We start from the raw sequence: 26,024 nt of genomic DNA on the forward strand, positions 1-26,024 counted from the left end.
TAAATCAAAGGAAAGATCGCAAAGTACGTTACCTTTATGTGTTTACCGCGTTGTCGCCTGACTTCTTTTTTCAGTCTGTTCCTGCCGACTTGAACAACCACAACTCGATTGGTTGGTAGAAAATTGCGATTCTCGCCACACAGCGCCCTCAGCGTCACCGCGAATGATAAAACAAAGAATCTCTTTTCTATGACCACCTGTCAACGTCAATTTACTTGCTTATGTCATTTTAAGACGGATTTCAGTTCATTTCGGGTTTGAGTCCTTGAAACAGAACTACAGTCAATTTACTTTTTACATTAATCTGTCTGAAATCAAAGTTTTAAATCTTCTGCCTTCATTCGAAAACGTCTAACCGTTGATGGCGCTATTAAGAAAAATAGGAAACATCACCCTCGCCCGACATATTACAATATAGTTCAATATATCATCCTAGCCATGTTACAACGACATTCCAAACTGGAGAACGTCAATGTCAAAGTGTGTCAATTTACTCTAGAGAAACGTACGTCAGCCATTTTGCCTATTCACCAATCGCAGTAGCATATGATAAAATGTTCGGAGAAAACGACACCCGTCCGAACGAAGAAGAAATTTAAAACTTTCGACTCCAACTCTTGTTCAAAGTCGCTGACTGCCTGATATCGGCTACACATCATGACACAGCATATCTCATACCACAAAGATCAAATCGAACAATCAAAAGCAAATAAACCAGCTGGGAACTTTACAGATTACCAACAGAGTAACTCTATGGAAAAGTACACAACAAATAACCTTTTCCTCACTCATGTACATACATTAACACGAAATCACTCTTTCCAAGTACAAACTAGACAATAATTTCATTACATCTGGATCGGTGGGTGCTGCGGTATCCATACAGTGCGACTAAGTGATTCGCCCTCCTCTTCCGTTGATTATGTACCAGAGATGTGACGTGCCGTATCTCTATACTAGTATTGATGAATTCAGAAATGTTCAACAGGACAAATTCACTTTATTGTATTGACAACATAGTTGGCGTTTATCTTGAAAGTGACAACAATCACAACTATAACAATTGTGAAGTTATCTTAAAGTATACTTCATTTATTTCATTACAGATATATTCTGGCACTGATGGACTAAACAACGCAACTTACTGTCAGACATTGGTGGTTCAAATGCAGGTAAACATGGCTTCTATGCACCATTCCCAGAGTGTCCGTTTGCTTGGAATCGCCTAGGCCCTACTATTATAAATTCCACCGTGCTGTGACCTTTCACAATTAACGTGTCTACAGATTTACAACAACAACAACAACAACAACAACAACAACAACAACAACAACAACAACGACGACTACGACGACAACAACAACAACATCAACAACAACAACATTTTAGCAACCTAAAGATCTATAAAGGAAAGTAAATCTAATATTTTGTGAATTAATGACTCGAAACATAGATATAGAAACAGTCTAAGGTGTAAAATGTACAGGTAATCTATAAAATTAAACTTATTATCTTGATAGCTAGTCTTAAATTTGTTTTTCCTACCATGGCTAATATTTCAAGACATTTTGCAAAGAAACATCACACCCCAGGAAATCATACAGCTATCACAAATTTTAAAATTACAGAAAAATAGTGTACTTTAACATTGAACTATTGAGAATTGAGAGACTAATGTCGATGGTTCAACGCCGGGTTTTCTTGGTCAAGAATCATAGTTTTGGAAATCATGGTATGTTTTTAACACGGATACCAGTCTGTGTCATCTCAGTAATGTTATAAGGGAGATTAGATTTCTAACAGTATTATCTCTCATAGTATAATCAATAATTTCGTCCATATCTAACGCTGTGGTCAGGATTTACTGTGTGTAATGTGTGTGTGTGGGTGGGTTGTGGAGAAATTAGGAGGGGTGGAATATTATGGGCTGAAAGGGAGGGCATTCTCAAAAAAAATTGAAGCGCAAAATCGGGGAGACAGTGAATTTGTATGTATGACCGAGATACAGGCACATCAAATCACTGAAGAGTAAAATTGATTCACTGATGAACAAAATAAAACATCAAAAATACTAATGTAGTCGGTTTTTTTTATACCTTACACAATTTGTTGTGGCGGGGGTGGGGTGTGTGAACAATTCTTGCTAGGGGGCATATCAGTTTTTGAGACTGTGACAAAAATTGCCCAAAATAATTTCTCCCAGTGGCTCCCAACAAAAATTGCCCAAAATAATTTCTCCCAATGCTATTGTGACTGCAGTCTAAACCCCGTTACTACTGTATACTGGAATTTGAGTTTCATTATTCAGTCATAGAGGGCGCTATTTGTTGCTCGCTTCCAATGTGTAACTCCGTGGACTAACAAATTTAAAGACAAGTGTCGCTGGTTGGTCTAGGTAATCTTAATGATCATATATGAGTAAATTCATTAGGTCTCACATTGTGTAAATTACATTATACATAACATATTAGTATGTGTAGATGTGTGAGGTGACATCACGCAGTAGATGCTGTTTGAATATACCATTTACATAAGATCTGTTTGCATGTACTTGCTGACTAATCAACAAATCAATGCCAAACTCTATGATGACAGTCTAGTGCTGGAATCATAGACTGTAAATATAGGTATGGATTTCACACTGATAGTCTTAACTACATGGTGACCAAAGGGTGGATTTTATGGACCAAGTGATCATTAGGCGTCACATAACTCATATTATTTTTATGTATGTATGTATGTATGTATGTATGTATGTATGTATGCATGTATGTGTATGTATGTATGTATGTATGTATGTATGTATGTATGTGTATTCATATGTGTTTACATGTCTCTATGTTTGTAACAATGAGTGTGTGCATGCACACCTCTGTGATGTGGTGTGTCTGTTTTGGTAAGTATGAATATTCAAATCAGTACATATTTACAAATACTGCTGACTGTATATATTATACATGTAAATTGTGTGTATGTATTTGTGAAAGTAGTTCACTTATATGATACTTAAGTAATCTATTCTTGATCTTTGGTTATGATGCTTTATAGTGCAAAACACACTTGTACAAATCACCAAAGACACTGACACACTGAAATGCAAATCAACTCACACCATTCAATTAATTAATTAATTAATTAATTAATTAAATTAAGAATGTGTTTTATTGATTGGTATACCACATACATTTAAATGACTACATCACAAGGTGTTTAGAAACCTTTCCTCTTAGATGAGTATTTCAAAAACGTCCCTTCCTAAAGTTTGAAATTTTGGGGCTGTAAATGAAATTTGTAGTCTCCTAAAACACCCCCCCCCCCCATACTTGATCAAATTGACGAGTCCACAATAAAACAAACAATAGGACCAGACCAAATGTGGAAGAAATAGGGTAGATCAAATATCTGAATACAAAACAAACTCAAAAGTCAACGTTTTCATTTTAAACATCATGATTTCATCTCCATCTGTTCTTTTTCTTCAGCATCTGCATCATCAATTTTTTGTTTGAAATATTCATAAAGTGCTTTCTTTCTGTCAAAGTATGCTTTCCTTGTTACAGATCTCTCCTCTAGTTGTCGTTTTGTTACTCTAATAATCTGTATAGGGGGTACCGAGTATTGAATCCCTAGTTCTTCAAGTAGCCATTTAAATCTATCGTAGTTATTTCTTCTTAGGTAACCCAGTAGTTGGTTTCGTCTGTCAATCATTATATATAATCTCCTCTTATTCACTTTATCCTGAAAACAATAGGATGTAAGTTATTAGCATATTTTTAATTGTTATGCTAATCATTGAAATTAGTGTTATCGACATCAGTATAATGATATTATGTAATCACTAATCAATTTTTGCAAAATTCTTCACCAGCATCACTGTAATGTTTACATGTAAGTATGTATCATTGGTATCAACATCAACATATAATGGCAATGTAATGTTTTCTGTAACACACACACACTGTGGAAGCAAACCGACAGACTGACACACAGTCAGACATAGACACACAGACAGACAGACACACACACAGACAGACAGACAGACAGACACAGACACAAAGACAGACACACAGACAGACAGACAGACAGACACACATACACACAGATAGACAGATAGACACAGACAGACAAACTGACACACGGTTTTGATACCTTTTTGTAATCATGATAAACACATGCACACAAATTCAAACACACATAAACTTATTCAGATAAAATGTCTTTAGTCCACAAAAGTTGAAAATATCTGACATTTCAGGATTACATGTACTTAGGGTAACCCTCTAAAGAACCTACAAAGCTTTATACTACTGAAATGCATCACAATACTGAAATGGTGGGATAATATAATATCTGATGACTGATAATAGATGTATTGTATCACTATGTATCTGTGTGTGCATTGTTAGGTAAGTGTGTATGGACTAACATCATCAACGGTTAAAATTGGTTATGAATGTAATAATTCTATGCAAGTTAAACTGTCTGGTATTAGCTGTATTAATGTACAATATATGATGAAAGCTGTAGACACAGCTTACTAAAACTGTTTGCATTCAAAATTGAAAAGTTTTATACTATATTAATATGAATTGAATATTTTGTTAAAATTAAGATCTTAGGAATCCAGTATGACAAGTATATATACATGTTGTACCAGACTTTGAAATAGTTACTGTGTACCTATGCTGGGAATAATTGGGATTCTATGGAGAGAGATTACTTACCTTCTTATTTTCTTTCATATGTTCTGCTAAGGTCCTTATCTTTACTGTTAGTATTGCAACTGTAGAAAAATAGGTTACTGTTAATATATCATAGATGTCGCCTAAAAACATAAGCATAGCATTCCAGAAAAGTCATTGTAAATCCAGGTTTATGACATAAATACATACAAATCTTCACCTGTCACTATGTGATGTCAAACAGGGCAGATCAAAAACCTAATTCACCATGTTCTCTACTGAACTTTTTTCTCCAAACTGTTCAGAATTACTTGTACCTGCTATTCTATGTTATAATCATATTTTAGTAAGAACTATGCATATTCAAAACTGATAAATGCACACACTACTTCACATATATCATTAAGGGGTGAACAAATCCACTGGTCCTGGGTTCAGGACTAGTGATTTTTTTTTGGGTGGACCACACAAAGTTTACCTTGTCTGGTCCATCAGACCAGTACCTTACAGTTAATAACTATGTTAAAAAGTCGTCTTAATATACAGATTCATTAGTAAGATTTAATGTTTCACATTAGCAGGACCTTGGAGCACTAATTCTTTCAGCAGGACCACTGGATTTTTTAAGGCACTGGTCCGACCACCAGTTCACAAAATGATTTGTTCACCCCTGTCATTGGGTGGTATGACTCACGTATGATATGAAGAAGTACTTTAATTTGTATTGAATACTATTGTCAAAATGTTGGTGATCAATGACAATTTTGTATGTGTAGCTGCCAATAGCTTATTTACATCAAGTTTTAGCTTCAAACATGAAATGTCCCACAATTTGATGTAAATGATGGACAAATGTCATATTAAGACAAGTTAAACAAATTATAAATATTTCTATGCATAATGATTGTATATGTAAAAATCACTTACTTTTTGCTTCATGTGAAGGTTTGAATTCATCTTCTCTGACTTTGTCAACTAACATTGTACCTTTCTTGAATTGTACCTCTTGCTGTAGTAAAGGCAAAACAAGAAGTGATGACAGTAAATAACACACTGCTCTTTCAGGTCATTTTAAGATCTTCATAAATAAGAACTGAGAGATTCAGAATATCCTGAAAATTACAATTATGGTGAACAAATAGTACATGTACACTGCAGTGGGCAGCTTTTAACACATTTAAGAGCAAGACTTTAGAAGGCAGAGTGACATGACATGACTTATTTTACAGTACAGTGTAGAGCAGAGCTGACTCAGTGAAATTGAATAAAGTGCAAGTTGAACACCTTTTGCTCTATTTTTGGTTTTTATTTTCTTACCAAATATAAATTTTACATCATAATCTTCAATTTTTCTGTTATCTCTTTTGAAACTTACACTTTATAAATACTGCAAAACAATAATTGTTATCCAAGGTTTTTGAAATGTTGTATTTTTATCAGCAAAATATCAGAAAAGTGTAAGAAAACAATGACCCAAAAAAGATCAGGTGTATTTGGATTTCCAGTTTCACAGTATAGGATATTTAGTCTATTTCACAAAAGCACCAAGCAGCTTTTGTGTTTGATACAACCATGCAGAAAACAATAACAAACTAGACAGGCTGCACTTTAAGATAGTAAGATTGAATGAGTACAGTTTCTTGCTACATTTGATCTAAATGAAATGAACTACACATGCCACTATACATACAGACACCAAATGAACACTGCAAAGGGCATTTTACACTTTCTAACTTCATCAGGTATTTGATACCAAGAAAAAAACATTGGTGCCCAAATGTCTGCATGGAGTTGCCATACATTTTAAATGGTTTATTTCATTTAGACTAAATGTAGCAAAAAATGCGATCTTGCTACTGAAGTGTGGCATATGCAGTTTTTTGTTGGTTTCTGAGTGGTTGTATTAAACAGTAAAGCTGCATGGTATTGTGAAATTTACTGTAAATGATATTATGAAATAGTATAAACTGTATATCCTATTTCTTTGTGAGATGACTTACCCTGCTAGCATATTCTAATGAAAATATTTTCTTCACTTTCTCATCAGCACTGGAAAGAAGAAAGAGAAAAGTAGAACACGGTGTAATGAGTGGAGTAATATACATAATCAAAATTACAAACTGTATTAAAAAAAACTGTAAAATAAAGATTGTACATATATCATGGTTTTCTGTTTTTGTACTTGCACCTTTTTATCTCTCTCTCTCTCTCTCTCTCTCTCTCTCTCTCTCTCTCTCTCTCTCTCTCTCTCTTTCTCTCTCTCTCTCTCTCTCTCTCTCTCTTTTTTTTACCACAAATCATCTCTCTCTGTGGAGTTAACATCTCCATGAAATTTGAATGCATAATTTTCTAAAAGTGTTGTAAATTCCAAATTGTTTTTCTTTAAATGTTAACTTATAAAAATTATTCACCATTTCTTTAACACTGACTTTACAAATACCAATGGTGGGGTATCTATTCCAATGGTATTTCCAATTTGTACAACGGTAGCTAAAATTATGTAAATAGTTTATGAATGTGAGCAATATTCACTTGCTGATGCACAAATGGCAGGAAATTTTTCAACATTCGAAAGTTTACTACAATGCTTTGAAAAACTTGTAAACCATATTATTCGTACAGAAAGTAACGTGTCACAAAAGTACTGTCAGCCTCATTGTTATACAACAGACTGTGGACAAACGGAACCTGTTACAAACAGGGAAAGTGAACAACTGAATTGGATTAAAAACACTTGGAACAGCATGTATTGGATGTACAGAGACTTGTATTACATTCAATCATTTGACAAGAACGGTTTCATGAACACTTTAATAGATCATGTTCACAAATAAATGTCAAGTTCCCCTGGCATTTCATGTACACATACAGAGGCCATAAAGCTGTTCTTATCAAACTATAGTGTGTAATACAAGTCTCTGCTCTTCCAACATACTGAGCCAAGTGTTATTAATCCAATTCATTTCTTTACTTTCCCTGTTTGTGACAACTTCTGTACATCCACAGTCTAATGTTGGCAGTTGTATTTAATTTTAACAGAAAAATGGGAGCATCGGTAGAAACACTGGAGTAATGAAATTGTTGTTGTAAGCTACCTAAGGATGGTATCCCGATTACAAAGTACATGTAAATGTATGGAGATTGGATATCTACTTACTCCTTGAGTTCTTCTATGTCTTCAAAACCAAGTTTAAACATTGTAGGATCCAAATCAAAGTCTTTGAAAGCTCCATCAATTACTGGAAATAAAAGTTTAAATTCAACATTTTTATTAACAAACATATTATCAATTGATATACACATCATGCTAATGTGGTACTGAATTTTTATGTAAAATGAGAGGTAAAATGTGTCATTTGAATCCCTAGATATAAATATTCTTTAACCAGTAAATTTTAGTCTATAATAATCTTGACAGCTTGGGTATGGGTTTTGAGGAACGAGGACGTGTACTGGAACGGGTTCGACTTTAGGATTGCCTGTGAGCCGTACAACCGAGCTTGCGATTTCTCCATGGCAATACATGGGGACGTGATTATATGTATTATGATAATTTGTATTATAGATGATAGTTGAATACCGAATTAAAGATTGAAATATGCACAAATATATGTGAACATGACAGGGTTTTTGTTTTACAGTTTTGAAACATTGTTAACAGAAATGTTGGGTTGTAATACTGGAGTTTTATAAAAATCTACATAGCTTCCATTTGAGTAGACCAAAGGAAAAGAGTATAATGACTGATAGCTGTCACACATAATGATACAAGTCAGCAAATACATTAGGGATGGTTTAAAAAAACAGGAAAAGTTTTTCTTTTACATTTGGGTGTTCTCATTTCTAAAGACATAAAGCAAATTTGACTTATGGAGTCTGATTCAGTGAAGTCAAGATAGTTAAGTTTCAACGACACTATCTGCATTGTTAGGAGTTATTCTTCTGGTTCTACCACTAGGTTTGAGTTCTGTACTGATGTAACTCTAAAGGTGAATAATTGAAATATTCAAACAATACACAAGATCATCATTACAGTACAACATCACTTTTGACATAATTCCAATGATCAAATTTATCAATTGCTAGTTAAAACAGTTTCAGTGTTGCAGCCGGGGGGGGGGGGGGGGGGGTCATTTGACACACATTTTTTTGATCTGACCCACAATTTTGGAAGTGATGGGTCATAGATGACCCACACTAAAATCGTATGCAAATATGTTTAGCAACATGACCATGCCAATAGCAACAGCCAAATGATCGCGTATATTGCATAGATAACAACAGGGTCGGATAGGCAACTGCATAATCAGTCAGCAAATATCTAGCATGAATCAGCATGTGGGTAAATATTTTAAAAAACTGTAGTTGTGCTACAATGCCATTGGTGCTTTTTTTGATAATGTCCCCAAAAAATTTGTGATGACCCAGAGAAATGAAAGTCTCGGACACCATGTGCCACTCTTTTAAAAGGCTGGCTACAACACTGCAGTTTCATTTTACTAAAAAAAATTGAAAATAAATACAATTTACCTTTATCGGGTTTCCTTGGTTGCATTCCCCTCCTTGTAGCATATGTTCTGTGGATATGTTTCATTGGCAACATAGTATTATCTGTGAAGATAGAAATATTATGACATAACCTCAAAACAGGTGAGTTACAAGTGTAGGATACTTGCACTGTTGCAGTACTATTTGCAAAAGTGCTTGTATAGTGGCCATATTTTCATGAGCTACATGTAGCGAGTGAAAGTGCATCAGAAAACACTGCAAGCATAAGTGCCAATACAGTACTCCTACATGAATGTACCCACACTGGAACTCAATGCAACTCAGAATTGGGTTCTGCTATTATTATTACATGTGAAACAGCACTCATCATTCTGAAAAATCTAACAAATAAAGGAAACTGTGAGGTTCACTCAAAATTCTTCTATCCCACCACCAATGATGAAATACACCATGACAGGTGAGAAAATATCGACAGACTTTACATTTACAGTTAACTTACCATTCTGTTCACCTGGGTTCTTGCCATCACTGGAGAAAACAGTCGATGAACCCGACGAACATGTCGAATGACTCAGTCGCACTTTCGATGTCACACGACATGATCGACTAAAATATGTGAGGAGATCGTAAACTGTTTTATCAAAATATTGTTTTTGAGGAGTGAGACTTGTACCGTTGCGTACGACACGACGAACTACAAACATTCTTCTTGAATTTGAGCAAATAAAGTAAAATTGTACCTAACACATGCTGAAGGTCAACTCGACTGACCTTATTTCTGTTTGTTTGCTACCAGTTTTCTCGGCTGCTGTAACGCCCTCTTCGTTCGTATTGAAAAGTCCTTTCGTTTAGGACACTAAAATCTGCCTGTAATACACAGGAGAAACAGATCCACACAGTTGGGTCGCCCTCACTTAAGTTAAAAAATATTATAGAAACTTTCAGCTTGTTCTCAGAAACAATATTAAAACCACAGTATCGAGTAGATGTGAAACATTTCTCTCAGTCTGCGACAAGTTGTCTCCCCCCCCCCCCGAAATCAAATGGTCTACCCCGTAGAGCTCATGATCACAGACCCGGGTCACAGACGCGACCTTGTTTGACACAACCACAATGCACCAATACGAAATGCACATAATACAGATTGCAAGACTGAATGAATTCAGTTCTTCGCTCTTTTTTTGGTACATTCTGTCTATGAAATCATATGAAGAAATGAACTGTTTCCACTATGAAGACTATAAATATAGTCATAGACATCAAAACATTGGCGCCATAGTTGCAGTACATTCAACGATTCATTTAATTTATTTAGACAAAATGTAGCAAGACATTGCAATCTTGTTATCTTGAAACATCTGGAGTCTTATTGACTTCCCTGACCTCAAGTTTTGGAGGGAAATATTGTGTAAATATTATTCGAATGTGGCCGGAAGGGCACCGTTACAGTTGGTGTAATAATTAACTGGTATGCAAATAGAGGGAAATATTCAAACTTTCAGCGGTTTTCAAGTCTCATTCAATAATGTCCAGTACAGGGTACCACACGTACGTAGGCTGTACATAGTCATTGGATTATCTGCATCGTTAATTTCTTGTATAAAATGATATAGTTACTCCTTGGAGATTGTTATTGTGTTTAGGTGTGTTCCATGCCTGGATTACTATTTTCAACGTTGCCCGGATTATTAACAACTAACAATACATATCGGATTTAGTTGTGTATTCCTGGATTACTATTTTCAACGTTCCCCGGATTATTAACAACTAACAATACATATCGGATTTAGCTGTAAAGTAAAATGATGTTCTCGAAGTACGAAGCCGAACTGTCAGTAACGATAATCTTATCTCAATTGAATTAGGCGCCAAAATGTGATGCTACAGTAGGTACGTCTGGTAAGACCACTACGATAAAGTTAATCCTTGGAGATTGTAGTTGTGTTCCGTACCTGGATTACTGTTTTCAACATTTCCTGGATTACCAACAAGTGACAATATAGCGGATTTACCTGTGAAGTTAAAATGATGTTCACGAAGTACGAAGCTGAAAGGTCAGTAACGATAATCTTATCTCAATTGAATTAGGCGCCAAAATGTGATGCTACATTAGGTACGTCTGGTATAAGACCACTAACGAACAGTCTAGTGGGTTGAGGTCTGGTGGTCTGCAGCCGCACACACAGGAATGTGCTTCTTCAATAACGGAATGTGTGAATACTACACCTTTCGTAGCTCAAGTAGAAATGTGTGCTCCTCTGGCTTTGTGAGAATGTAGTAAATGACTTCAGATGATAAAGTAAACAGTGATGACGTAGATTCTTTCACAGACACATAAGAAACTTCGCCGAAACGTTCTCATCATATATCCCAACATTCTCGCAAACCAGAGCTGTTAGTTCTAAATTCCGCTACACTTCAGTGGGACGGCTCCTTAACTTTTGAGAACGGCGCCGTAAAATAGGCCGTGGTTTGTTACGATCTATCCCAGCAACGTTAAGCGATGTCATTTTTGATAATACAGATGTATGTATGAAAATATTAATATGTAATTGTTGATACAATCTGAACAAACTGTATATTTGAAGGAATTTACTCGAAATCCCCTAAACCAACACCTCAATAACAGTAGAGGATATGAATTGCCTGTAAAATCCGATGATTGTATTGTTACTATGACATTATAAACCATCAAAGTATAAATATTCGTTGCCGCGAATATTTATCCTTAATTGACTTGATTTGAAGTTTTATTCTTGCAAAACAAGTCTCTACAAAACTATAGCTAGTATGTAATAAGGTACGCCGTGACGACGTGGGGCGCCCTCATACATCGGCCAAAACCTCCAGACCGTATCTTACAGTCTGTTACAAAGCGTGACCGTCAGTGTTTTTAAAATCGGGGCCGTGACACTTTTCAGTTAATACATATACCTTGAAACTACCTATGACGTAGCTCAACTTACGAACAGTTATACTTAAAACAGCCTTGTCTACATAATTGTATACAAAGGGACCTTTTATGACCTCTGCCACTACTAGAAGAATTGACATGTTGATACCAGCGTTGCCAGGGTGACATATGAAAGCTAACATGATTTACAAGTATTCACTTGAGTACAGTGATAGGTGCAACTATATCGTTAATATATACAGTCCTGTATGTCCACCATGTCCTGAATAAATCTTCATCTATTCACACCTGTCGAAACATATCAACCAAATTTCAGCTTAATCTGTAGAATAGTTTTGAAATTAATGATTTTTGACCAAACAGACACGTGTTAGACTTAATTTGCGTATCACTGATGAAATCATCATGCCATAAACAAATGTTACAGCTACACATCCTTAAAAAATTCCATCAAATTTCAGACCAATCAGCAAGGTAGTGTTTGATACCTGTTAGACACCCTAAGGTATATCCAAAGCAATAGCTAATACTACTGGCCCATCACTGTCTGACATTCAGTTGTGCACACACACACACACACACACACATACATACATACATACATACATACACACATCCATAAGCAATATATCAAGCGACACGTAAAACACGTTTATCTTACAGCATTTGTAGCTATATTTAGACTAATTTTGAGGATGCTAGTTTGTGACTGGTACAACCTGAGAATGAAGTGATACATGTACATGCATGCATATATTTGAATTTCATTGGCTTGAAAGATGTTATATGGTCTACATTTGTCTTATGAGAGCATCCAATGTATGCACCTGGTGTAATTGTAAAACCCTCTGATGTTACAAAATGTCATCAAATATACAAATTTTAGTTTCTATGATCAAAAGATTCATGGACAAACTAGAATAACAATTTCACACACATTGTCTCTTGTTTATTGCTATCCTCCTACCAAAAAACAAACCTTTACAATCCAACCAGAAAGATAAAATGGTAAACTAATTTACTAGAGCCTGGAATCAAGTCGTGTCGCAATTTTCTGTCGCTTTTCTCCCACCTCGCCTGATACACTTGTATTTTGCTGACTTCATATTGCTAAAGTTACGGCCAGATCATGTGATCTGAAAACAAACTCGGATTCTTATAAGTTTTCAAGTTAATTCTTCCCGCTGTTAGATAGTGACGTCGATAACATAACCACGTGACAAAAACCAACTCGGAGGATTGAACTGTACAATGTAAACACAACTATCATAATCAACGTCATTGCGGGAATCTTAATCTGATATTATATTTGAATATACCACTATACCGTTACACATCAAAATGGCTGACGTGGTAGAAGAAAAGGGAGAGAGAATCACCACATGATTGGATTCTAGGATAATTTACTCAAACAAATATCAAGAATGCGTTGATACCTCATTCATTAGGATTCAAGTGGCCATATGGAATGAGGATTGGGTAGTTATTTGGGTTTTTAATTTAATTAATTTTATCATGGCGTTCTACTTGAAACATTAATGTGAAACAACATATTCCAAGTCCTCGTTTGTAACTCAATAAACTGCAAACGACTGATAAATGCGTAAACTCTTTACAATAACAAACCTTTTACACATTTTGTTTTAGCTTTTTTTTGCAGTGTATTGAGTTACAAACACAGACTCGGCACCGTCTGTTGTTTCATTCTGATTTTTCAAGTAGGACGCCATGATAAAATTGTTTTATAAATTAAAAATCCAGAATAAATACTCAAACCTCATCCATATGGCCTCTTGATTAAACTTGATTGGAAGAAAATAAAAATAACAAGTGAATATAAGTTTAGTACCAAACAACAATTATTGTCTACAATATGATAACATCTAAAGTGAAAGATTTAAAAAATACAACCAAACCAAACAAATCCGTATGAACTGAATTTAGAATGGACTTCACAACAGATTTTAAACTATTAATTATTAAACATAGTACAGGTCAACAACCTGTGTATAATACTAACATAGGATTAATATTTTGCATCTAATCATAGTTTGTAGATTTGGGTTTGTTTTGTGTACACATCATTAAGCTTGATTGGAAGAAAATGAGTATTAAACAACAATTATTGTCTACAGATATTACCATCTAAAGTACAGGAACAATTAAATGTGTGAAATGAATTTAGAATGGACTTCACAACAGTTTCTAGACTGTTAATTATTAAACATAGTACAGGACAACAGCCTGTGTATAATACTAACATTGGATTAATATTTTCCATTTCATAGTTTGTAGATTCGGGTTTGTTTTGCGTACACATCATCAAAGATAATGCAAATCAACTTTCTACAAACAAAGTATAATTACAGTAAAACACTTTGCAAGTAAACTGTTATAAGTATACTTATTACAAATATCATGCAAAATTCTTGTGAGATTACTTTAAAAAAAGACACATTTCTAAAATAAGCTTCTACAACTCTTCTTGAATGTCGACATGTATAGAATGTAAACACTTTTTTCTGACACTTTTCAGTAATATGTTTTCATTCTACTAGACAACATAGGTTGATCTACATGCTACATAATTTTGAGGAACTTAAATGAAGGTTTACACTTGCTTTTAAAAGTCCACTTACTAGTTGACTAATTTATTGAGTTGTAACAGTTAAAGGAAGAAACAGAAAGTTCACAAAGTTATTGAGAAGATATTGAGAAGTTTAAAACCCATGTTTATATTGTATTAGTTATACATGTATATCCTTAAATTCCATGTAACAATACTCTGGATATAGTATTAACTAAATGATGTTACAAAGATATATGTTCTAGTTTATTTGCTACACTATGTATTTGCTATAATTTATCTTACAAATCTAACTACGTCAGTTCTAACACTATCTAGTATGGTTATATCGATGTCACTCCGTTTTTATCGTTATTAATTTCAGATTTTGTAAACTGTGGTCATTCGGTTTCCCTCCTTTCTCTCTTTGGTAAAGACATCGGAATATATCGAAAGGTGCATTCATAAACAATAGTGTTACCAAATCATGATTAGTAATAACAAATTACAATGAAACGTTCAGTGATGTGTTCGTTGACACTTCATTTACATTGTGTTGTATACAGTAGACAATATATCCATATATGGACTGAACTTCAGTAATTCTCTGTCAAAGGTGTCATATTAAACACATCCCTACATGCAGGAAGACGTTGTCGTAGATACCAGTAGGTTTCTTTCAAGATGTGCAATGTAATGCCTCGTTATTTGAACCTACAAAATGAACAAGACAATTCATTACTAATAATGGTTACATTGCTTTAAACCATATTGGTCATAATTATACATGTTTAATCATTTGATTGGAATTCATTATAAGTACTGATACCTATTCAATACATTCAGACAATATTCACAGATGTTAGTGAAGTAACAATCAATCACTATAAGACATTTATGACTAAATATCAGCTTTTACTGACATACATATTCAGTTGTTATATATTACTGGCAGCAAAATACTTGAAAGACTAAACAAATGGTACTCTAAATACTAATGTGTTCAGTACTAACAAACTCCTAACAGTATTATATATTTAACCCATACATATTATGTGATGTTGACCTGACCTGCACTGGTTAACCATGTCAACCAATGGTCGTCTTTCGATAGCTATTAGCAGATCCTTGAGATATTGTAAGTTATCTCTGCTTATCACCCCTTTCTCTTCAAGACGTTGGAATATATCAACAGGGTCCTTGAGGTTTTGCAATTCACGTTTAGGAATAGGACCACCATAGAGAAACCCTCTTAATTTCTTCTCATCGTCTTGACCCAGTTCTTGACACAACTGTAGATAAAGGCTACTTAACTGACGTATCTTTACCATTGCAGACATTCTGGGAAGTGAGAATGAGAGATAAGAGAACATTTAGGACAATAGTAAAAGGTACAGTCAACAGAAATAAACGTAGACTTAAATATTTAATCTCCATTTCTGTTTTCATATATCACCTTTGTTATGTTCATTTTTAGGGAAGGGCTAAACTAGACTAGACTAGACTAGACTAGACTAGAATATTTAATATGGTGCTTCCTGTGCATGCGCAGTGTGAAAACTGAGAATGCATAGTAAATTGCTCTCTCATTTATCGGAATGTATGCATCGATATTTATGTTTGGCAATATTTAGAAAACCATAAAGAACATCTAAAATGGTCAAATAGTATTATATAAAGAAAAATCGTAACAAATCTAAACTTTCAGTAAAAGTCTTACGTAATTCCATCAATAGAATTACATGCTACATTAACATAAAGTATTTAATGCAATTCCATTTGGTTCATTCAAATGTATCTTCTTAAGTAATGGAAAAGACAATGGTCTACGACTCTTGAATAATAACAAATATGAAATACTGTAAACTTTCACTTACCTATCTCGACTAATTTTCTTCCAGTCAACATCTGTAAGGTAATGAGAGTTAAACGGTAGGAGTAGAGAGAGCTAAACATTTATTTAGCTTTCTTGAAAAGCCATCTGGGTGGGAATTAGTCGAAGACTTAAATCGTTTTTACACACAGTTGACAGTGATGAAATACAAAGAGTTAATGCACCTTTATATAATATTTGTATGTATGTATGTATGTATGTATGTATGTATGTATGTATGTATGTATGTATGTATGTAGTAAATAGTATCAAACTCGTAGAATAGAGTGCTCGATGCTTGGGTAAGCAGGGCGGGAATAATCAAAGTGAGTTGGTTGGAACTTGAGGTGCTAAGTTGTAACTCCGAGTTTCACGCTCAATGCGTTCATCAGACAACTGTCAGCTACTCGTTGTGTTACTGTATTTATATGTGTAAGGTGTGAAAGAATTTATTGGCAGTTAATTGTGTATTGTTTCAGCTGCCAGATGTATTTCGAAAGTTCAGTGCTGTTTGCGTATTTTTCGTGTCTGAAGGTTAGGTTGTGGTTATTGTATCTTTGTTTGAAGGCATGTTCAGTCAGGCCGATGTACAGTTTGGGGGGTTGGTTGCATTCCTCTCTTTTTACTTCTGCGTTGTAGATTATACTGGTGGTCAGGCAGCTTTCCTGTAGGGGGCATGTACTTTTATTTCGGCAGTTGCAGGATTTCTCTTTGGTCGTTGTATTGTTGTTCGCGATTTTGTTGTTATGTGTTTTGATGATGTTGGCGACGTTTGGCATGCAGCTGTAACTGACTTTCATTGTATTAATTATTTCATTGTATTCATTGTACAATAACCACAACCTAACCTTCAGACACGAAAAATACGCAAACAGCACTGAACTTTCGAAATACATCTGGCAGCTGAAAAGAAATAAAAAAACGTTCAAAGTAGACTGGTCTATATCACAGAGAGCACGCCCATACAGTAACGAAACCAAACGATGCGACCTCTGCCTAACTGAAAAACTCTGCATCCTCAACGCCGACAAACAAACACTTCTCAACAAAAAATCTGAACTCATCTCAAAGTGCCGACACGAAAACAAGTTCTACATAGCGAATTTCAAAAGTAACATCACCTGACAAATCTGAGGACCCCTTGTATGCATAGAAACAATACACAATTAACTGCCAATAAATTCTTTCACACCTTACACATATAAATACAGTAACACAACGAGTAGCTGACAGTTGTCTGATGAACGCATTGTGAGCGTGAAACTCGGAGTTACAACTTAGCACCTCAAGTTCCAACCAACTCACTTTGATTATGTATGTATGTATGTATGTATGTATGTACGTACGTACGTACGTACGTATGTATATATGTATGTATGTATGTATGTATGTATGTATGTATGTATGTATGTATGTAGCACTCTAGATGTGTTTGCCATATGCACATCGTAGTCTATAACTCGTACTGGAGACATTAATATATTGTTTTGAGAAACGCAACGACCAATTTCCACAAAAATGTAAAATGTCTGTGATGATAATACTTACATGTTGAATACCATAACAATAAACCTGGTTCTTCAAACGGGATTTGGCTTCTACTACAGATGACTCGGCCTTTCGCTAGAAGAGTACGAGATGACGTGTCGATGGCAACGCATCTATCATCAACGTCGTCAATATCTACCAACAATTTACCTGGCTCATGATGCTGACAAGGACATTTCAGAGAGGCACGATAAGATAAACCAGGACAATAGGTTTTAATCAATGCTGCCAATTCTGCCTCTACTGTTTCCCTGACGTTTGTCACCATCTTGGGGTTCAGCTCTGTTGACTGTCTTTCTCCCAGTGAGATTTTAAGTACTCTCATCTCAATATCAGAACTCCTTTTGCAAAGAGTGACTTGAACATCCCTTTCGTTGTTTATTGGTATACGAGATCGATGTTTCACTAAAAGTGGGTTCTGACGCCATTTCCTTGAGCATCTCACGACCAATTTGTAATACAGCCCCTCAGGTAGGAAATTACCAGGGAAGTGGAAGTAGATAGGGCAACATGCTATACTATCTGTAGGACAAATGATGTCGCCTTTCTCGTCTTTACCTCTTGTGAGAAGGGATGGCAGATAATAGACATTCGACTGAGGACCAGCACGTTTTGGGCAAGGTACATGACACAGGATGTCAAACTTTTCCATTATCTTCAGGAGAATTTGCTTGTCATGTATACGACCTTTCTTGTTGAGTATGTGATCCAGTAGGCTCTCAAGTAAGCGCCCTTCACGAGACAATTCATCAACCATGTTGCGCAGTGTAATTGGAAAGCGTGGTAGGTTTTGGGTAATAACCAGTTTGAATAGGTTGACTAACCATCCGACATTTAGGATAACCGTATCCTTAAGCTCTGGCTCAGCAACATAATGTACGATCTCGCCCACACTGTGGTAAAATTCCAAAGCCTCATCTACATCTTCTCGTTTCATATTTATTCTCTTTCCTATTTTGTAAACCTCGTGTAGCTTTAACACCTGCTTTTTCAGCTTTCTGAATGTGAGTTCAAGGTGAATCCACTTTACAGGTACTTCGCCAAGGAAGAAATATTCCTCGGCTAGTGACTTAATCAGTTGACGGAGTTCTTCGATCTTCGGATCGGACGGTGTGTCTCCATCTCTCGATTTGTTGTCAACAGCAATCGTGTCAACAAGATGCACACTGGCAGCTACACAGTGTTTACGTATGTAGTCGTAGATGTCTCGTAGTCGTTTCTCTGCCAATTGTTCTCTATTACGACCCTGGAAAAATGATATACCGAAATATATGTATAGTGTACACAAATCAGGCATGTGTTACAATTTTGTAACCTTTAATCCAAACATTTCAATCAATTTCATGGCAAGAAGATAAATCCATTTTATAAACGTGTTTAGGACAAGTTATGAACTGAAATGCCTCTGTGTGTATGAATATATATATATATATATATATATATATATATATATATATATATATATATATATATGAGTGTCTGATGATCGCAATATGCGTGAAACTCCGAGTTACACCCAAGAAAGAGTTCCAGTACTACCAAAACTATATATATATATATATATATATATATATATATATATATATATATATATATATATATATATATATATATATATATATATATTTATTTATTTATTTATAATGTGTGTGTGTGAGAGAACCAGTTAAAGTAAAAGAAAAACGCCAAACTAATTGTCGTGGTATTTGGTAAGGACTTTGCTTTGGGTGTGTAGCTGAATATGTTTTCAAATGAAGTTGGTCAGAACAGTGGAATACAGGTTATACCAAAAAGAGTGATATTTCATCTGATCAAATCATTTATAAAGGAAAAAATGAATTATACACGTCATCAATCACATGATAGACATTTGTGTTAGTGAATACACTCCACGTATTGATTTATGATATTTTTGTCTGTTTCAAAACTTCTTAAAAATCTAAGATCTAAAAACTATGTAGCCAACCGACCTTATCAAGTAGATCTTTCTTTGTTCCAACTATGATAACTGGTGGCGCTGTACACGTAACAGTGTGACTTGCTGCCTGTGCTCCACTTGAAGGAGAATTATTGGGTCTTGCATGGGCATGAATGGAATTCATCCAGAAGGAGAGGAAATCTGAAAATGCATGAAAACTATGTTCTAGGCACAACTGTTTTAGCTGTCTGACTAATCATTCATTTATCCATTAATCAGTTTAACTGTTTCCACCTGTCAGAATACACCGATAACACACACACAGACACACATATACATACATGCATATAGACACAGAATCAGACACACACACTCAAACACACACACAAACATACATACATACATACATACATACATACATACATACATACATACATACATTATACGTACATCGATATTGCATTACTAGTATTAGGAAAGCAACTCAACCACGCAGTCGCAAATCTATCACTATCGTTAATGTCCGTATTTCATATTATCAAGTGATTTACATGTATATTTTGATAACCGACCTTTGACACTCCATTCATCTCTCCATGGTCCTTCAGCTTTGCTTGATAGGATTTCATCCAGTGTTTTTGTGAGATCCGTTACAAGTATGTAGATGACTCGACTTGTCAGGAATACCTATGGCATGGAGTAAAAAGTCGAGTTGTGTTGTGAATAACAATGGTTTTCCTATTAATAAAATTGATAAATGTTTGCTATTGATTAATATAAAACTACATGGAAGACGATAGGATAGTATTTTTAGTATTTTAAAATTGAATTGTGAAATAACATTAGTTTAGTATATATATACGTCACCAGTCGTCCTCCTCTACAATTTATGAAATAGAATACTGTAAATCTCCGTCGATTTCTTGCATTTGTTGATGGTTACTTCTGGTTTAAGATCAGTATCCAGTCAAATGCGTAGAACATTAATACATTCTAATATGTACAAGTGCACACATAGAAGCAAAATAATATATTCGACCATAGCCTTATTAAATGTCAAGTAATACTAAAATGCCCAACTATTACATGTTACCATTTTGACGTGAAACAGACGTGCATGAGCCCATCGACATCATTGCCGTGATGTTGTTATGAATCATGTATGAATACAAAGAGTTTGTGATCAAACAGCTGTTACGTACTGTAAAAAACTTCCCTTCTTCTATAACAATGTTTTGTTCAATAATTCGTTCGATTTGTAACTTAGTCTTCAACACACCCTTATCAAGATATTGAGATGTCAGCAATCATTGTGATGAAGATATAAATAGAATTATATTATATCATGCTACTATGTGCCATTCTGATTGGATAATAACTGTGGTAAAATCCCATTTCACCACGGCTGGAAGTGGTAAAATGGGCCCCTAAACTAGCATACGAATAGTACATACAAGCTGAATGTGGAAACCAATTAAAGGGGGGGGGGGGGCGTTTGACTATTAGGAAAATGTGGGGTTTAAAACAAATAAATAAATAAACAAACAATATGTAATATATCAAACCCAGCTAGCCAGGGGACCGTGAGAACGGCTCGAGTCCATGTTTTGTGTTCATGTAGTGTGTGTGTGTGTGTGGGCGACATGAACGTATCCACTCATCAAAATATGCTCGTTCCCGACGATCTATTACCGACGATCTTTTTCTGTACGTGCGAATTCGCCTTTTCAGGCATACAAATAACCACAGAATCACATTTAGAAGAAATAGACACATATTTTTATATAATATAATAGGAATAACCCCCGCGAAGGCGGGTATACACTCGAATTTGGTACAATTCGCTCTATATAGCACTCGCCATTCGGCTCATGATATATATATGTCGCGAATTGTACCAAAATCTCGTGTATACCCGCTTTCGGTTGGGGTTATTGCTTAAATACCTGATGTGTTGTATAGTATAAACTCTGTCCTGCAGAATCCCATAGACTGAAGTATAGGTCAGGTTTATCAACGTCTTTAACCTCGCGTAGACGTCTCTGTATGCGGTCACTAAACGTTTCTTCATCTTCATCTTCATCTTCCCAAAACGCGGAACGTGCTTTACCTATATTCAAGTCATCGACGATTCCTGTTGTTTCACCAAATGTTGTTGTAGGTTTGACATGTGTTTTCTGATATTCCTGTTTCTTCATTCCAAACAAAAGGGTGTCTTCCATCAACTTTCTCGTTTCATCGATTGAACGTTCTCCTTGGTATTGATCAGTCTTCGATTCTTAGTCAAGATATAAAGTATGACGATGTTTAAATCTTCGAATAGGGATTACTGTTAAAATGTGCATAATTTTGTGGTTAAAATATTAACACATGTATACATTCTAACTGTTTTCCTCGTAATGTTACAATTCCTTTTATTTTTTATAATATGAAACATCTTTTAACAATGAAAATTAAGTGTTCTACTTTGTTGTCTGATGATGTACCAGATATGAAGAAAAGAAATATTCTGAATGAATAGAACCGGTAGTTAACAGCACTCTAGATTAAGAATCTGTTACATATGGATATTATTCAATAACTATGATAGTCAATGGCCCGAGAGGGTTACCATACCGTTCACCCTCCCAAAATCTCCGACATCTGTATTTTTGTTCATTGGAGAGTGATGAATAAGAAAGAGAAAAAAATATAAGGTTTAGTCTTGCCGTATATATGAGTGTCATTTAATTTCGCGCCTCTCTCTCTTTAAAATATTGTTTTCATGCTTGATTTACAATATAAATAATTTATCACTAAGTAGATAACCTTATCACATTTTACATTTCTTTTATCAACTGTTCCAATCAACATTGATACCCACTTGATTTTGGCGTATATTTGACAGTTATCAGTCACGAAAATTTGATGTATTCTAGTTTCCATGCATGTCTTAAACACTATTTTCACTAAAGATTACATTGAAAGAATGTTTTAATGTCAGAGAAGACTCAACAGATTGTTCGCAACATTTGTTAGTTGATTTCAGGTGAGACAATTATTGTAAAACATATCTTGGAAAAGACACCGTCAGAATTGTGTCACAGACATTGGAATATTTCTATCGCCAATGTCTCAATACGATAAAATAATTTCAAAATTGGCCGTCCCTGTGTATACTAGAGCAATTTATACCATAAGTCCTAGATGTACATATACTATATCGAACTTATTTACAATGATGCCAATTACTTTCCATGCCATTCGTTAATCTTTGAAAAACTAAATAAATGACCATATGTGAATAACGTGTTGATATAAGGACAGTGTTGTGATTAGAAATGTTCATCAGCTTGGTAGATCAAATGATTTTACAAAGGTTATAAAATACAAGCAGTTAAAATATTTTAGCATAATGAGCTTTAGATCTGTCGTGGTCAACGATCATCATGAGAATGACAAATTTCATAGCTACAGCTGAGCACTAAGCGGTGGTACGGTATGATCACCCGATTGTAGATATCACTGAACGACCTAACATCTACAATCTGCTGATCATACCGCCACCTAGTGGTCAACTGTAACTATTGAATTTGTCATTCCGTCGAGGAAGGCAGTTCGAAAGCTCAATGCCAAAAAAACTATCAACTGTTACAACTTTTGTAAATCAATATTTGTTATATTATGACGCCATAACCGAACAACATTGGAATAAAACAATAGTCTGACCTTGAAATCAAATTAAATAGTGTTATCACTAACATTTCACACTGTAGTGTTATTTATTATTTTCATTTAGTCAATTACCCTGTATTTTTCGCCAAATTGTTCACAAAGTAATTAAGTGAGAGTCACGTCGACATATATTAGCTTGGATTAATTGCATCAATTATTTAAGTGATAGTTGTTATCTTTTACCCGATATTGAGATTATGGTATAGGAACGAATAAGACTACTAATTCGAAGATCCTGCTCCTGCACTGATTTCTGTGTTCGGAATTTAGTGAAGCCGTTACGTACAAGACAAGACAGTGTCCGTCCGTTCAAAGTCATCTCTGGCTAGCCTTTCCATCCGACTCAACTCCGTCTCAATGTCTGTCGTCGTCTTGTTTTTCGTTGGTGTAGCAGATCGTAAAAATTTCGATCCCCTTCCACACCGACTTCTTGTCATTCGAGTCGTAATAATAATAGATTATATGAACAGCTAGAAAAAAAAACCTAACAATTTCTTTCAAATACTACAGCGTGATCACGTGACTGAAAAGGTGAAAGACATCATGAATAATAAAGAGCTAATTATAATACTATAAACTTCGATTATATTACTCACACACCTTTTATAACCCATTCCGTTATGTCAATTTCATAAACATCAGCTCCATCTGTACTGAAATGTTCACTCTTAAAAACTTCTTTTAAAAGGCTTCTCTTCGTTGATGTCTTTCCAGCACCAAAAGCTCCAACTAGCATAATTCGACCACGATACAACTTTTTCTTCGTGTCTGGAAATTCAGCTGCACGTTGAAGGTCCTTTTTATTGTAGATAAAACATAGCTCGGGATTTTTAGCTTGTAGGATTATGATTTTGCCTATTTGAGGCGTCTCTTTAAATACCTGGTCACACATGATCGATCTACGATTTGATTATAGTTTTTGCATGATTACCGGACAAAGAAAATGTGCTGAATTTAATAATATGTAATCACGATAAATGGGTCAAAACATGATTAATACGACTACCTACTAGTTGACCATAATTGTATGAATAAATAAGGTGTACATACAAATAATTCAAACCAACCACAGTACTTGATTATTTTAGTATTTGATAGATTCACTCGCTTTGTATTATACTTTTTTTGAAACTTCATAAAACTAATTAGTCTTTGATGTCTACTTTTTTGTAATACTCTACTGATATATCATCATTATACTCACGTGTTTGGTATTGTCGTCCTGAAAAATAGAGACACACAGACATAGTGAGATATAAGCTTAATATTTAAACAAACAGCAAAGTGAGCGACACATACAGATTATATAATGGAATCATAAAACTCACCAATATTTTAAGCAGTGCTGATTTACTAATTGAGTGACTGAAACAAACCTGAATCGTTTTCGGTTCGTTTTTAAAGCTACAGTGTGTTGCATATGAAATACTTTTAGAAAACTTAGATTTTCAAAGAGTATTTTACATTATAGATGTCAGCGTTGTCTGAACTTACCTTCCAGATCTCTTCACGCTTAAATGGGCAAATCAATCATACAGATAAACAAACCGACAGGTAGATTGAGAGAAGCAGCGAGAGACGTACACAGAGAGATATGGGGAAGAGACAGTGAGAGACACACAGAATTAGTTAGTAGTAGACACAAACTGTAATTACTAACTGATGTGTTAATTATATGTTAATTATATAAATTTTCTGCTGTACTCTAAGAATGAGGATATGACCCATTTGTTAGTATTTATAGAAAAGTATACAGTTGGATGTATTACATAGAAAATGTAATATAAATATTTTCATAAGAATTGATTTAAAAATATAAACATATCCCTCATATTTATTGCATCACTAATAGATCATATAGAGAAAGATAAGAAGCAACAATTCACACGTGCTTCTAGTTTTAAACCAGACTTTAAACTTTTCAAATTGGTTATAACAACTGTTTGTGATGAATATAATTATGGGTTTGCAAACTCCAAACTATTTAAAAAGCCATGTATTATAATAATTGTATGATCCTCATTGCTTTAATCACCGATTCCTAAAGTGGCCACCATTAGGCAGGGAGACCTGGAATCTATTTAGATCCTTGGGTTGATAGGCATAAAAAATGAGCTGTCTTCTCACAGCCTCGAGGAAAGAAAGTGCACATCAGGATAAATACACAGTATTTATGAGCTGGCTGGACCTGTTCCTTAAACTGCCAGAAAACAGTGCAGGAAGACCTGCTGCTGTAATTCTCTAGTAGGGTCTTGTTCTTTTATTGGTCACTTGGGTTTCCAGTAATGCATTTTGCCTCC

At 34.9% G+C, this 26,024-nt stretch overlaps 2 protein-coding genes across 2 annotated transcripts; both read right to left on the reverse strand.

Annotated features, from left to right (window-relative positions):
* Nucleotides 1–3,163: 3,163 nt before the first annotated feature.
* Nucleotides 3,164–9,947, reverse strand: LOC144432893 (small ribosomal subunit protein uS15m-like). Its single transcript, XM_078121194.1, has 7 exons — nucleotides 9,691–9,947; nucleotides 9,213–9,293; nucleotides 7,840–7,921; nucleotides 6,683–6,731; nucleotides 5,610–5,691; nucleotides 4,725–4,783; nucleotides 3,164–3,738 (listed from the first exon to the last, which is right to left on the reverse strand). Exons 1-7 carry the CDS (start codon nucleotides 9,893–9,895, stop codon nucleotides 3,448–3,450), a joined length of 849 nt encoding a protein of 282 aa, XP_077977320.1. The 5' UTR covers nucleotides 9,896–9,947; the 3' UTR covers nucleotides 3,164–3,447.
* A 5,428-nt stretch (nucleotides 9,948–15,375) lies between these two features.
* LOC144433119 (uncharacterized) lies at nucleotides 15,376–24,616 on the reverse strand. Its single transcript, XM_078121429.1, has 8 exons — nucleotides 24,325–24,616; nucleotides 21,957–22,288; nucleotides 20,583–20,697; nucleotides 20,063–20,211; nucleotides 18,093–19,338; nucleotides 16,549–16,579; nucleotides 15,743–16,012; nucleotides 15,376–15,385 (listed from the first exon to the last, which is right to left on the reverse strand). The coding sequence occupies exons 1-8, from the start codon at nucleotides 24,614–24,616 to the stop codon at nucleotides 15,376–15,378; spliced, it is 2,445 nt and encodes an 814-aa protein (XP_077977555.1).
* Nucleotides 24,617–26,024: the final 1,408 nt, after the last annotated feature.

The sequence above is a fragment of the Glandiceps talaboti genome, chromosome 3, assembly GCF_964340395.1.
Source record: "Glandiceps talaboti chromosome 3, keGlaTala1.1, whole genome shotgun sequence".
Taxonomy (NCBI): Eukaryota; Metazoa; Hemichordata; class Enteropneusta; family Spengelidae; genus Glandiceps; species Glandiceps talaboti.